The sequence below is a fragment of the Rhopalosiphum maidis genome, chromosome 3, assembly GCF_003676215.2.
Source record: "Rhopalosiphum maidis isolate BTI-1 chromosome 3, ASM367621v3, whole genome shotgun sequence".
Classification (NCBI taxonomy): Eukaryota; Metazoa; Arthropoda; class Insecta; order Hemiptera; family Aphididae; genus Rhopalosiphum; species Rhopalosiphum maidis.
In genome coordinates, this window is record NC_040879.1 from 31,154,845 (window position 1) to 31,171,666 (window position 16,822).

Genomic DNA, 16,822 nt, shown 5'->3' on the forward strand with positions numbered 1-16,822 from the left:
TCACGGTTTCATTTTTAGCCATTTATCTTTGATCATGTCCGCGGCTTTCTCGGCGATCATTATGACCGGCGCATTAGTGTTAGCAGTGACTATCGTGGGCATGATTGACGCGTCCACTACTCGAAGCCCTTTGATGCCGTACACCTGGAGCTGTGGATCCACCACAGCGGTCTTGTCCCACTTGGGGCCCATCTTGGCAGTCCCCACCGGATTGTTCATGGACACGGTGTATTGCCGGACCATGCATTCCCAGTAGGCGGTCGTGAGGAACGGCAATGCAGCACAACCGGGGAACGGTATGTTATGCAGAAGGCTCCCGTACTGACTGAACGACGCAGACTTGGCCATTTCTACCACAAACTTGATGCCATTCACCAACGTGTTTATATCCTCTCGGACCGTCAGGTAGTTGGGTAAAATCCTGGGATGCTCGAATGGGTCGGTGGTCCGCAACAGTATTTCACCTCGGCTCTTGGGTCTCAACAACATCTGTTTAGATATACATGAAACGTTGATTATCACTACGGAGAAAGGCGAGGGTTGTGGGTATGTCTTATATTATTGAATTTCAAATATGATTCATTTGCGTTAATATACACAAATAAAACTTTAGTAAAGAATGTTCAAAACTATAGCGGACCAATATAAAATTAGTGAACATAACTTCAGTTATAATTTTAGATAAATGAAATAATTTTTTTTTTTTAATTAAACTTTACTATCATAGTAAAATAAAATTCTTCATATTATGGTACCTAATTCTAATAAATACCGAGAACGATCTGCGCAATGAATAATCTTTGTTAGGTCTAGTCGATACATGAATATGAAATTACGTGATTAGTACCTATAAACTATATGTTACTAATCCATACAATTTTTAATCATGAAAACGTTTTAATTAAGTCGACTCTGATAAATTGTATTCAGTATGAAAATAAAATATAATATTTTCTTTTTCCATGTTTCTTTAAAGACATTTTACTTACAGGTATAGCAGACCAAGCTTCCTCGTTATAAATTGGTCTATAAACGGAACTATAGATATCTTGATTCAACCCGTGAGCTTTCCACAACTGTGCACCAATATCAGTGTTGGCAGAAACAGACATGAACTGTAACCCTATGTCTGGTTGTTTGACCGATAGATTATTATATTTGGTATTGATAAACGCCAATCCCTCAATACCGCCCATAACCGTCAAAGGACCTTTGCCCATCGATGCGTAGTCCATTATTGTATCAAAATTTTCCGCTTTCCGCTGCTTTAGTGATACCTATTAAACAACGAAAATGCATGTGGTTATATTCTAATTCTCTTCAGCGTGTTTTTATTTTCTACATTTTCATCTGATAAAAATAAAATATATTTTTAATATTATTAATTTATATAATTTTACCTCTTTGTTTAACAAAAACGTGAGGCCACCGAGTCCAACGTGATCTTGAAGATTTTTGCCCACATTTAAATCGGCTATAATTGGTATACCCATTTTTGTTAGATGATTTAAAGGGCCTATGCCCGAGAGCATAAGTAGCTGAGGAGAATTAATGGAACCCGCAGACAGCAGCACCTCTTTATTGGCATGAATGGTATACAGTTTTTTATTTTTCATCATTTCGACGCCGGTGGTGATTTTTGTGTGAGGGTCAATTATCAAGCGTGTGACATGACTATTGATGGACACGTGTAGGTTCCTCCGTAGTCTGGCTGGTGTCAAGAAAGCTTTTGCCGTACTGCATCTGGTGCCCTTTCTGATGGTACCTTGTGGTGTCATGAAACCGATTTGATGTTCACCATTTATATCACGTACATGATAACCCATTTCACGGCCAGCCGTGATGAACGCGTCAGCCAACGGCGTTTTGTACGGCGCTTCAGATACCGTCAGATAGCCGCCAATCGAATGGTACGGAGTCTGAGATAGAGACTGTTTTTGGTTGTCTTCTGATTTTTTAAAGTAATGGAGCACATCGTGGTACTCCCAACCCGAATTTCCTTGCATAAACCAGTTATCATAGTCCATTTTGTTTCCACGCGAATACAGCATATAGCTTAACACGCTAGACCCACCTAAAACTTTGCCTCGTGGCCAATTGCAGCGTTGATTCTCCATAGCTGAAATATATATGTAAATAAATATAAGAATATCTGTACTTAATATGTCAAATATAATTATATGCTATATAATGTTTGTAATAATTTTTAACATATAACGAGCAATGAATGATACTTTGTAGGCATTATGTTTAAAAAATTTAGTAAGAATATTTAATAAAAATGTTTCAATTCTAAACTTTGAGGGAGATTTCTGGTAGCAAATTGGACCTATTTGGTACTTAAGACAGTCAAATGTAAACAATTTTTAGTACTTTCTATACATAATAAAATTAATTTTTAAATATTTGAAATTTCAATTTTTTCTTAATTAGACAAAGAGCTTAAATATAAACAATACAAATATTATAATAAAGTCTGTAATAAAAAAATAGTAGATAGCTAATAATAATTAGTAAATATCTAAATCATCATTAAATATGTAAACTTTATATTTATATTTAATTGTCTAGCCAATTTATATAATTGTATTCTTTATAGATGCTGATTTTTATTTTGAAACACTCTGAAGCTCAAATTTAAACTAAATCACGAAAATTTATAACTGTAGGGCTCGCAAGTTGATGACCTTAAAAACATTAAAAAATGACAAAAAAAAATTAGAAATATTTGTTTTAAATTAATAAAAATATATATTTTTTTAATTTTACTCTATTTTGCTATACAATTCCATATACTTTTATCAAAGCTTACAAATAACTCTAAATATTATAAAAAAATTACAAAAAGTGTCCTTTAAAATTAAATAAAACATAATAAAATTTAGGTATAATATGTAATATTCACTACAACACGACAACGACGACTGCAATCGGTGAGATAAAATTGGATAGGTACTAATTTTAGTCTATTGTAATTTCAAAGTTTTAAGTAAGTTATCGGTATAATGATAAGAACTGAACAAATGTGAAATCAGTAAAAATGTGGGAAAATGAGCTAAAATGTCAAAAAATGACTTAAAAAGTAATGAACACCGAAAAATGCAAAATAAAAATTAGTTGTTCAGATTCACATGCTAATGAAACACATTTATGGTCAGGAGAGCATCGTCTAAAAAGTTCTAAAAAAAAATGCAAAATGCAACAAACTCCGAGCCCTATTTATAAGTAATTTTATAATTTAAGATATACAGAGTAAAATAAAATAAAATAGATAATTTTAAAAGCTGAAATTTGGAAATTTAGTTATTTTGATTTTCAGTATTTCATACTATAAGCAAATCATCTTTAAAAATAAACACAGTTTATTTTATACAAGTTTAACTTTAGATAAAATAAAGGATATTTAAATAAAGATTTATTATTGTAATTATTTTGTTGTTTCGAGGGCATTTAGAATTTTATACATACAATTTTATTTTCAAATACAATGTTTTCAGTAAAAATATATCATATATTTTACTTTAAAATGTTGATAATTAGGCTTCGCTAAAATCGATTATCGAATGTGAAAAAATATTATATAAATTCAAATTTAATACAATGTCTTATTCTTCAATGACGAAAAAAAAACACTTACAATACTGAAAATATGTTAGCTACTATCCCCCCCTTTTTTACAATCATAAAATAAAATAGCCTTAGTATATTTTATAAAAGTTATTAAACCTAAATTTTCGGTAAGTGCAGTTAATAATATCACATTTCATATTTTAAAATACTCACATGTAATAGGAAACTAAAAAATATAACACTTTTATAGTTCTCAGAATATTAAAGAACTCTATGAAACTTTTAGATAACTATTTATCAATAGACTATAACAATTATACAACATTTAAATAATACCATATTATGAATTTAAAACCAAAGTAGGTATATATTAGAATATATATATTATTTATAGTATTACTCACCCAAACATGCTGTATCCTGATATTCGGTTTTATATTGCCAATCTAACTCAGATAGTTGCAAGTTGGCGGACATCAAAGGTATGTCTGTTAGTACCGTTTCATCTCCTCCGGCTTCAATTAGTAGTACATTCCAGCTTGTTATTTCGGTCAACCTATTCGCCAGCACCGCACCTAAGTAATTATTGTTTTTTTTTTATTATGACGTATTAAATATTTTTAATTTCGAAGAAATCATCTACACGATATCACTGTAATAAAAATATTATAATTCGTATTTGAAGTAATATTCACCTGCCGATCCAGCGCCGACTACAATGAAATCGTATTTGCGAAGTAGCAAAGGTCCAGGTTGATCTATGATCCCTGATCCCGTATACTTTAAATCGTGTTGAAAATAATTAATAGACGCAAATAAAATAGGCAAGAAAGCCACCGTAGATGCAGCCTTTACAATTGAATCCATGGGTATCATTTGCACCCCACTCATTATTCTGTAACACAAACGACGATAATATAATGTACACTATATTGAGATGAATTAACGATTATGTATATTTGTTTGATATTTTAAGTTTGAATCCACTTCTACATGATTAATGATGTAAATTTTCAAGAACATTTTGAAAATGTTATAATTTACCATATTAATTTCTTATCAAATAAATCTTTTGATATTATATAGTTATAGTTATAACTTATAATTATATTATTATTCATATATTCATAATTATATTTTAAACTATGTTTACTTTTATTACCATTTATACTCATTTTAATATTATTAAATTGAACACAATAATATAGTGAATTCAAAATACAAATCATTAAATATATATATATATATATATATATATATACCTATATCAATATAGAATATTTAATTCGCTAATAAATGTACATTTTTTTCTTTTAGTAAATTTTTTTTATTTTTACTTCAGCATAAATGTCGAGTGTATAATCGTTTTACTACAATAATTGATTTCAGGCTAATATGAAAATTAAATTATTAGATTCTCGTGTACAATTATTTTAATTTAATTTTAAACATACATATAAATATAAACCCATCAATAAAAAAAAAATGTTTTATGGAATAAATAAAATAAATATTGATTATATAAATAAAATCAAAATAATCTAAACCAATGTGATCATATTATGCGGAATTTACTGTATTACTATGATATTATCTAAGAGCTGAATTAAAATATGTAAGTTATGTTATCATATTATAATATTATTATTTTTCTACGGATTTGTATGTTATTACATATACATGTACATTTAAATCATTTTAAATATGTGTATAATACCAGCTATAAACAGTATAAACTATATATCATAGAAATAAATATATTATAATAAATTATGTTCTTCGTAAAAACACTTTCACACATATACTACTTGCATACACATTTTAGAAGTTATTTAACCATTAATACTGTGTCAATAATTATTCAATACAAAATATTATATTTTGTTAAAATTATAAGAAAAAATGCGTTTTTTATTAACAATGTCATATGGGATTTATTGGTTTATATTTTTTTAACATCGCTTCATTGTATTACAATGACTTTCACTGCAAGTAGTTCGGCAACGTTAATTTATTCACCAAATATTTTTAATAAAAATTATGTATACTATAAGACTTACCCATAAACACTGAATAACGTTTAAAAGAAATCGATAACAAATCATTAACAGATAAATGGTATAATTATTAATGAGTAATATAAAATATTATATATTTTAATATAATATACACAGGTTATTTTTTGCTATTAACATTTAAAAAAAATAAATGTAGCCAATGTAAGTTCATTTTTTATCTAACTATTTATTCAATGTATAAGATATAAAACTTCAACATAAGTGTGTATGAAATTAAAAGTTCTTAAAATATTTTAAAACAAAACTAATAGATTGTTGATGGATATATAAAAATTACTGTATAATAATTAGGACTAGGATTTCTATGCATTAAAAAATTTTAAAATATGCATCATGTTCAAAATATGTATAAATGTGCAAAAAGAAATTAATCGAGAATAAGCCAAATCATGGACATATCTGACTACCAATTAATTTGGACTTAAGGAAAAAACATAAAAATGCATAAAAACACTAGCCCTAATAATAATATATGGTTTATACTATTACATATTATTCTATAAAATCATTATGAATTTCTTCAATACACCTAATATTTTCCAGCTTGAAGATTTAAAAAATTAGGTGGACTTAACTTACAAAATATAATTATTTTGTTTTTGTTCCAGAAAAAATAATAAGACACAAAAAAAAAACAATTTTTTGTACTTAACCGTTTAAAACACAGGATTTCTTCCGGTCGAAAATATAATTTAATGTCTATAATATAATATTTTTACTGTTTGTTATTAAACGTTTTTTTATTTCTAATGGTTTAACCATGTAGCAGTTAATTAACTAATACATAATACATATATTAAATTTGGCACCAATTCCAATCTTATTCATTTTTAATAATTATACATTTGTATTATTATAATAATTTTTTTTATAAATACTTAATATAAAATGTGACTATAAGTTTAGTGCCTATTTAATATCTACTTATTCTATAGGTTTTGTTTAATTTTATTAAGTCTTTATATTAGGATTATTATTATTATTTTATTTTAACATAGTTATAACTACATATTATTATTATAATATTATGTATAATGTATTAGAGATATAGTGTATGAATATGTATTCCTGTTCAGCTGTTCCTATATAAATAAATTATATGATAATATTTTTATTATAATTATATTTTAGGTATAACATATACATATTAATTATTTTTTTGTTTAAATAGTAAAGAATCTTATAATTTTTATTTTTTCTATGAGATCTTATAATTATGTTAAAAGGGTATAACATACAAAATAGTGATATTTAAATAAATTATATAGTTATTGTATTAAACTATTAATATATCTCGCTGTATTTATAATACTATTATTACTTATTCTATAATTTGTTTTGTTTAAATATTATCAATATTGAAGGATTTTATAATTTTTTTTTTTTTTTTTTTAATGGGATTTTGTGTTAATAAGTATATATAACAGTTCATCATCCATAATAATTAATAATATATCATTTTTTTTTTTTAAATATACTAAAGGATTTTGTTTATTCATTATTATTATTATTTTAATGATCATAGACGTAGTGTACAACCTTCTGTATAATTGCACCCCACTATAATAGTGCATATATTATACATAATTATATAATAATAAAATATATAATATATTCAACGTCATATATTATATTAAGTTGTCGTACATTATTGTTTATAACAGATATATTGCAATTTTATGAAACAAGCATATACACTATTTACATATATAATATTTATCAGAAACATCTATAATTTTTAGCATAAACATAACAATTATTACCAAAATGAAATGAAATTGTGTTGTTAGGGTATACATACATTCAGTGGTGCACACTAGAAGTTCTAGTGTAACAGTTGACACCCCTGAAATTTTTGGTGGGTCCCCGGCCTCAGAATACCTATATCATAAAAAATCTACTACGTATAAAAATATACTATAGAATAATATAGTCAATATAATGGGGCTGTTTTTGAAAGCGTTTTTGTAGGTGGATGGTATATGTTACATTGAACATGCTACTTTTATTTATATTTGAGTGCACACCACAGTATACATTTATTATCTTTGAAAAATATAACTTGTGAGATTTAAATGTATTGTTGAAGTAAAAATTGTGCGTAAAGGAATGTGTTCCCTTGCACCGTCAAATAATGGAACAGCATGACGTCTGACCAGATGTCGACGATAACCGCTGCAGAGAAATCGTAAACCACCTTTAGAAGTAACATTATATAAAATTTAACAAATAAATAAGCCACATGCTTAATATTACGCGTGAGGCGGATGTTCGCAGAAAAACTGAAAAATCGTTACTGATTCAATATCATCTGCTCCTAATATCCTACAGCTCTAACTTAAAAGTATTAAGAATATTATTTGACGAGTACTATGATAATAAATAACCAAAAAAGTTCTATTTTATTACGACGTGACTAAAAGGTACTGTTGTGTGACAGTAGCCAATAGGTTGATGTGAATTGATACACGAGTATTTAATTAATATTTAATTTTAATTAACAGCAGTGGACAAAATAATAAATTAATGACACGCCACGTATATGTAAAATATTTTCTTATTTTAAATATTAGTGTATTTTACAAAATCGTAAGAAATGTGAGAAGTGGGTGTATGTTAAAATCTTAATTTAAAAGAAAATATACAATAAAACTAGGTATATGTGGAAATCTCCTAGCCTCCCACATGAGTCGATAAGTGGCATACGTGAATCGAAATATAATAATAAAAAATACACTAACAATAATATAATTTATGATGTGAAAATCTATCGGTAAACATATATACTCACAAGTCACGGTGGTACAGAACTACAGCTACAGATCAACGGTTGACTCCTGTGTGGATCGCTCGGTGTTGTTAACGTGAAGGACTGTTGCAAATGAAGTGTAAATGCCGATTGTCGAAATGTATGACCGTTGATCACACGCGCTACCTGTGCGGTAACCACCATCTGTTTTGCCAGATATCACCGTGGTGGGGGTTGTTTTTGGATCGGTATGTTCCATATGCTGAGAATCCCTGAGAAAGTCTACTCTTTGTTAATAAAAATGCATAACTCATAAACTATTCGTCCGAAATATGATGGAAACATATCGGATATACCTATACTCAAAATAATATTCTGTTTTGGAATATGAAATTAAAAATGTATGTTATTGTACAAAAAAGTAAATACTTATAAAAATAACGTATACAAAATATTAAATGAACATTGCAGGGATTTTTAAAATAAATTATGTTAAAATTATCATTTTGTAAAAATGATGCAGTGCTGTGCAACTATAACTCGAACTAATAAAAATATAATTTTTAGTGGACTATGGAAGTAATATTTATAATTAATTATAATTATTTAACAAATAGTAACATATAATAGCTATAGTAATAACTTATATTTATAATTTTTTTATCTGAGAAACCACACGAGGAAACAGATTGTAATAATATGCTAGACAAATACCAGATTTTATAGCCAATCACTAAGTAAATAATAAATTAAATATAAGCAGGGATCGGGACTTATAGCACTTAAAATCGTGCTAAAAATCGCTTAAAAAGCGCTTATAAACATCATTATAAGCACTCAAATAATCATTTAAAAAACTTAAATTTGAGTAAAAATATTTAATCAAAAAAAAAAAAACTTTCTTTTTACGTGATAAAGTATGTACTAAATTTAATTTGCAACTATGCTAAAAATAATATAATTAAAGATTACATAAAAAAGAAAAATCTTTATACTATAAAAAAATCAAACTTCACTTCCTAGACATTTTGCCTTATTACTTATAGATTTTCCAAGAGATTTTCCTCAAAAACCTTAAAAAGTAGAAAAACTCATCAAAACAGCAAAAATAATCAGAAAAACTGGAAATAGGCATCCTTTTAAAAAATCGTTGAAAAAAGCAACAAAAAGCACTTCAAATTTCATAAATGAACGTGTTGTACTGTTGTAACAGTACATACACTTTCCTAGCGCTTTGCTACATTTTAAGTCAATTTATAAAAATAAGCAAATGCTTTAGTTCCGAGCCCTAATTATAAGTTATACTTTGTTTTTAGTACCACTCTTAAAGTTTTATTTAAAATCTTTAGAATACAAATTATTAGTTGATAATAATTACTTAAATATATATTATAGGTAAGATGTAATATGTATTTATTATTTAAAATAGAAACAAATAATGTTGTACCCAAATGCTAATTTAATATTATATATGAATAATAAGAAAAAAATATCAAGTATTGATCAATAAAAAAGTGAATTAATTACATCTTAAAAAGTTTTTTATTTATACTCTTATATATACCACAATTGTCATTATTACACAGTATATAATACCTTCTAATACTTTTAAAAGTATAAATTTACCTAGAATATCAGATATCTTCACATTTGAAAATACATTTGTGATCCATCATGTTAGAATTTTCATTAATTTTAATTTTATTCAAAATAGCTGATTCAAACAGTGGTGAATTCATTCAGAATAGATCATCTATAATGATAATTATTAGTATAAATAATAAGCATAATTTTTTTAATTTAATAATTTTATCAACTATTAGAATGGCTTTGAAAAGGTATGCTGAAGTATGAATTGTATCATCTAAAATATAAAATAAATACGTATTAACTACTATTAGAACAGCACAATAGGTTCAATTTTTTTTTTCAATACATTTTATAAATTGAAGTTCTAAATATTTAAAAAATATTAAAATCTCAATATGAATGTATTTATTTTTTATTTATGAATTTTCAAACTTTTTCATCAAAAATTATAAAAATTGTGAAATGAAAAACTATACTCTAAAATCTAAAAATCACTTAATATGCAAATATTATTATGCATTACACTTTTTGATATTTTGTTCGTAATGTCTTGAAATATATTTCTAGTTCACCATAAACAATAAATTTAAAGTAAAAAAAAAAAAAAAAACAAGCAACCAAGCCCAAGCCCTTACATCACTTATTAATTGGAATATTGGATCCATTTTGGTTATTATTATTATTATAATTTATAATTATTATTACTATACATATTTTCATTGTTTCATAAAATAAACCAACCTTTAAAAATGTTCACTTGCAATTGTATTATTTGTGATTTAGTTGTAGGAGGTCAGTGGTTATATATTTATGCTTAAATAAATTGATATTAAAATGAATTAAAATAAATTCAAGGCTTAAGTATTCAAAAAATTATATAGAAACTAAAATTAAATATTAAAAAAAATTTCTTTGAATGCAATATACCTATGAAGTACTATGTAAATCATCTTTTATTTATTTTGTTAAAACTGCGATGTTTAAACGAACAGTATATAACGTTTAGGTACATCTGTTAAGCCTATAATACGCGAACGAACGACAAAATGTTTTAACTGGGATACTAGCAAACTAATAAGTCGGTTTCCTTAAAATTCATATTTCATGAGAATATTTAAGGTTTTTCTTTCTAATAGAGCTATCTATAAAACGACTTATTAATATAAAATTATTTATGTGAGATCTTATGTAACATTTTTAAGACTTTTGACCCAGTGATTAATATTTTTCATGGAAATTTATAAAAATATAAAAAGGAAAATGTCTATGAATTTCTCAAAAAAACTTAAATATTTTAAAAACTGTATTCTATTATAAAATTAATCGTAACTAGGGCTATGAATTCTATACAGTAAAAAATTATAACAAAATATGCGAAAACAATTTTTTTTTAATATTAGTTAATATTATTACATGCAATTATTAAATTATGTTTTTTAAAATTTTCAAATGTGAACGACTAGCGATTAAATCGAAAATTTGTACTGGTTGAAACCACGGTAGATTAGAATCTACCGTGATTGAAACTTTTGCAGTTTCCATATCACACGATGTTGTTGGAGCATATTTAAATGACGTGATTTGTCTCGGATTTAAAGTAATATTAACATATTTTTCAAGCATATTAAATGTTTTGAATCCCTTATTCTTCTTTAGTATTAAAACCATTTTAGTTTAGATAAGTATATTAGTATATTTACAATAATTCGACAATTAAACCAATAAGTATAGACGTTCGTTAAATAAATACCATTCTCAAAATATAAATAGATTCTCAAAAATATATATGAAATAATACAATATGCATTATGTTCAAAACATGCAAAAAAAACTGTACTATTTAATCAAGAATAAGTCTAATCGTGGACATATCTGACAATCAATCAATTTTAACTTAAGGAAAAAACATGCAAATGCATAGAAATTGTAGCCCTAACTATAACTATGTAACCACTTTTTATTTATTTTGTAAAACTGTGATAGTGTGATGAGTAAACGAACTATATAACGGTTAGATCATATAAAATACGCGAACAAACGACAAAATGTTTTAACTGGGATTCTACGAGTATTTAAGTACATAACATAAGTTTTTACCGAATAAAGAAAATATTATAGACATTATTTATTTTGTATTGATGAAAATTGGCCAATGGGACGGATTGCTTATAAAAGAACTAGAGAAGTATGATTGAATTCAAAATAATATTTAACATTTACATAATTGTTAATATTTTCTCGTATCAAATCATAATGTTTTTTTTTTTTAAGTATAATTTAATTACTGCAATTGTGTGATATAATTTCAGCTGATGATGCTGTAATTGTGTACAAGTATGTTGAATTAAATTATATAGAATAATCATTTTTTTTTTTTTTTATTGTACTGAAATGTATCAATAATGATTTAAATAAATGTAATTATATGTCATAATTTTATTTTGTATGTATTTTGGTGTAGAATATAATTTACTTAATTATTTAAACATTGAAAATGTCTACAAAATAATCAGGGATTGTTTATATAAACTAAAATGTGAAAATTATCATTTCGTAATTTGAAGTAATTGTATTGTCTGTGCTATTATATAAAAAAACTCTAACTAATAAAAATATAATTTTTAGAAAACAATGTGAAGGTAATATTATTAATTAATTATAACTATTTAACAAATAGTAATTTATAATAGTTATAATAATACAAGTATTATTAAAAGAATTAAAATGCATGTACCTATATTGCTATGGATTCTTAATTGATATTGGTTAAGATTAATATATTATTTCATGAAAATAATAATATTGAATCTACTTATAAATGAAATTATTTTTCATTTTCAATTCTATTTTTCGGATATATATTTTATTATATTAATATATTTAAAAGCATTTGTGAAATTTTCGATTTTTCATACTTTTCAAAGAATAAAATAATATTACTTCTAAACTTATAAAATTGTTTTATGTCTAAGAAACACAAGGAAACAGATAGTGTTAATATGTCAATTACTAAATAAATAATAAATTAATTGTAAGTTATGCTCCTTAAAATATGTTTTATAACTATAGTATATTTTATTCCGTTACATTAGTTGATTTAGAATAAGCAAATGAAATCATTAATGACTAAACTGTTTATATTTTTCATGAATATTTTTTTGTAATTTAATTTTAATAATTTTAAATAATCATAGATTTACTAAAGTATGCAGTATTTAAATGTAAAAAATTATAATTCACAAACAAATAATTTTATTGTTATTGTAGTTCCTATATGACATTTTTATATTATTCATATAAGTAATTCGTAGACCGTGTTTTATAGTTTATCAAAATTTTGGATTGTTGTTCTTATCATAGGTACTAAAAAAAAAGATTCAACCGATTAATTTATATTTATCGGTGTTCAATTTGTATTTTCTTACCATAAATTATAATATTTTAGAGAATTTTGCTGCTGTCTCCATCACTTACTCCGCTTTAATCTTTTAACTATCACATTTTATAGTTATTTGTCTTTTTTTTAGTTACAAAATTATGTAAAAGCTTATCATAACTACTTAGAACTGGGGTGTTTTAACACCCATATCACCCCCCTAAAATATGCCCTTGTCATTATACACCTATTGGCTATTTCATTATTATTAATATAATGATTGGATATTGACAATCAATACTTAAGTATATTATATACCTACATGTCGTCCGTATCGTACTCGCTTGGACGTTGGGCCGTGCTAACCTGCCAGCGCCACGCCGTCCCTCACCACCAACGTGTCATATTATTCGATAAACAAAATAATGATATAAAATTTCGGGTTCTACGTCACTTTGTACGGTCGAACATCAAAAGTACTAAACGCAGACACATATTATACATTATACATAAAGTATATGCATATTTATATTGTATATATTATATACAATTTTATTAAAATTGTTATAAGTTTAAATATTATTTGGTAAATCTAAGTATCTTATACATTCTCCGAGTTTTTGGACAATTTTGCGGGCAATAAAATTGGACGAATGTGGCATTAGGCTACATAAGAAGCAAAAATCTAATTCTGGTGAAAATAATAATAAGCTATTAATTTTATGTAACCAGCACCAAAACAAAGAAATAATTTTGAATTTTTAAATTCCATGTATTATATATATGTCAGTTTTAACATTATTTCTCGTTTTTGACATATGAAATTATATTGTACACATTTTTAATTGATTTAAACTGATTATTTTGATCAATAGTAATATATATACTATATTTTATAACGTTTTTAATAAATTTACCTTTTATATTTATATTTAACTTTTACATTTTAATAATTTACATTATATACATATAACACTTAGGTATATAACTATATACATTAATAATTAATACATGCTTTATGTATATAATAGTACAAAGAGCCAGCGTTCTGCAATCTAAAATTTTATTTGATCATACTAAGTGCCCGCGTTATGCAGTTTTTATGCAGTATAAACAAAGTGACCGCTTACCAAAATTTCGCGTAGGTATCAATAATATATCATATATGACGCGTCACTATGACTGTCTTGGTATTCCGCGCTACGGCGACGAGCCCGTTATAATATATTATATGACAATAAAATAGGCAGAAATTCCCGTGCGGCCGTGCACTACAATTTTAGTACAGTGGAACCTCGATTATCCGGGGTAATGGCGGGGAGGGGTCACACGGATAAGTGAAAACCACGATTAATCGAGACATTTTATAATAATGTAATTTTTTTTTAATTATAATTAGAAATACGTAGGTACAATTTTATAATAATGAAATTTTGAACATTTTTATTTAATTATAATTATAAATACATAGATACATACAATTTTGAAATTTTTTATTTAATTATAATTAGAAATATAAACAATAATTTTATACATAATACATCTACAGTCCATAATTATTTTTAAATTTTCGGAAGAGTGATCACGATTAATCGTGAACACGGATAATCGAGGTTCTATTGTATTCAGTTTTTCAACAATTATCCTAGAATTGTATGAACTGTCGTCCAATTTTAAGTATTTTTTTTTTTTGTATTGCTTCAAATTAAATTTAAATTATTTAATAATGTCTGAAAACCTACAAATACAAAAAAAATACTTAAAATTGTTGAAAAATTTAATAATTTTAATCGAAACTTTAACGAGTTGTCATTTAGTCAATTTTGGTTTTAGAGCTATGATAAAAAAGACCATAGGCGTGCGCACGGGGCGAGCCGGTCGAGCCCGGGCTCGACCGGAACTTTTTTGGGGGGCATAATATATTTTCAAATGTATGTAGGTATATATTTAATAACTAATTTTAACAATATGTTCGAGATCATGAAAATATTATTTGTGAAATAAGATTAAAAATATTTGTGTACCACTATAACAATTTTATTAATTTATTCATAAAACAAAAATATTGCACACAAAATAATATTATATACTATGACTATGGACATTAATAGGTTGATTATACTTATACATAAATATATCATTATATTTTTATGTACATTGTGTTTATTTAATATTAAGATAAGCGGACCTGCACCAGCAGAATTGTGTAAAAACCAATACGTTTATTCGTATTATTCATTTGTCAAATGAAAGACCGTGAACGGCGTGAACTATCCGTTCTGCAATAATCTAATCGGTTAACTGTTTACTTTTGTTACTTGTCTTGTCAGTGTCTACTGTGTGTCTGTGTTATTGTGTTAACTTTATCAATTAATTTTTATAAATTTATATTATTCAAACATGTCAAGTCAACGAAGTGGTTGTGAAAATAGAAAACGTAAAGCTCTTAAAGAAGCCAAACTAAAGAAAATTAAAAGTCGTTGTTCAATAAAAAATTATTTTTTATCAAATAACACATTACATTTTCAAAACTTTAAGTAATGTATAAGTATAAATACTAAATACTATATTATTGTATTTTTTAATAAATTTCTCAGTTATAAGAGTATTCAAAATAGGTACTCAGTTAAATTTAACTAATTGAATGAGTTATCTTTAATAAAAGTTTATAAAATAAATGGTATAGCCATATAGGTATTAGAAACCTATTTAAAATATTTAAATATTTAGGTATGTTATTTATGTTATATTATTTATTTGTATTATAATACATTGACAGTTAAATTTATTTTCAGTGATGTTTATAGTAAATTATATGTTTATTACTAGTAAGTAAGCTATACAAATTGAATTTAATTCTAATTCTTAAAATGTATATAAAAAAATAATAATTTAGTATAAAATTTAAATGTATTTATATTATTTATGTTGACAGCTAGTTCAGCAAATACAATGAGTTCTATATCTGATGCAAAGAGTAATAATATAAGATCTAATGAGTCGAAGAAAAATGAAAATAAATATCTACACAGTGATGGTATGTACTTTACATAATTATGTTTATATCATTTTATGTTAAACTTCAAAAATATATTTCTAGAAATTAGCACATTAATATTGTGTGAACATTCAACTTGATTCTATTTACACAGTTTGTAATTTACAATTAGAATGTGTACTAATGTGTTTAAAAAAAAAATTAGGGGCATTGTCCAAGTATTGGGGCATTAAATTGTTCCAGGCTCGACCGGAAATTGAAGTCTGCGCACGCCTATGAAAAGGACCAAATTGACTTAAAAAATATCGGTCTATCCAAATCTGTTGTTAAAAGTAAGTGTTGCCATTTAAAAAAATGCAAGTTGTGTTGCGCATGCGCACAATAAAAGAGTTAAAAATTTGCAAACTATAGAAAAATGTGTGTTTAGGCATTCCCTATCTCCTCCCAAAAATCGCATATCA

The 16,822-nt window shown here is 25.7% G+C and overlaps 2 protein-coding genes across 2 annotated transcripts in view; both read right to left on the reverse strand.

Moving 5' to 3' along the window:
- Positions 1 to 8,524, reverse strand: LOC113557885 (glucose dehydrogenase [FAD, quinone]-like). Its single transcript, XM_026963426.1, has 6 exons — positions 8,440 to 8,524; positions 4,266 to 4,465; positions 3,975 to 4,145; positions 1,401 to 2,119; positions 990 to 1,277; positions 1 to 489 (listed from the first exon to the last, which is right to left on the reverse strand). Exons 2-6 carry the CDS (start codon positions 4,459 to 4,461, stop codon positions 1 to 3), a joined length of 1,863 nt encoding a protein of 620 aa, XP_026819227.1. The 5' UTR covers positions 4,462 to 4,465; positions 8,440 to 8,524.
- LOC113557886 (caspase Dronc-like) overlaps positions 7,720 to 16,822 on the reverse strand; it is a 24,829-nt gene continuing 15,726 nt past the window's right edge. Inside the window, 1 exon segment of the mRNA XM_026963427.1 lies at positions 7,720 to 7,845. Coding sequence (XP_026819228.1) covers positions 7,720 to 7,845 — 126 coding nt within the window.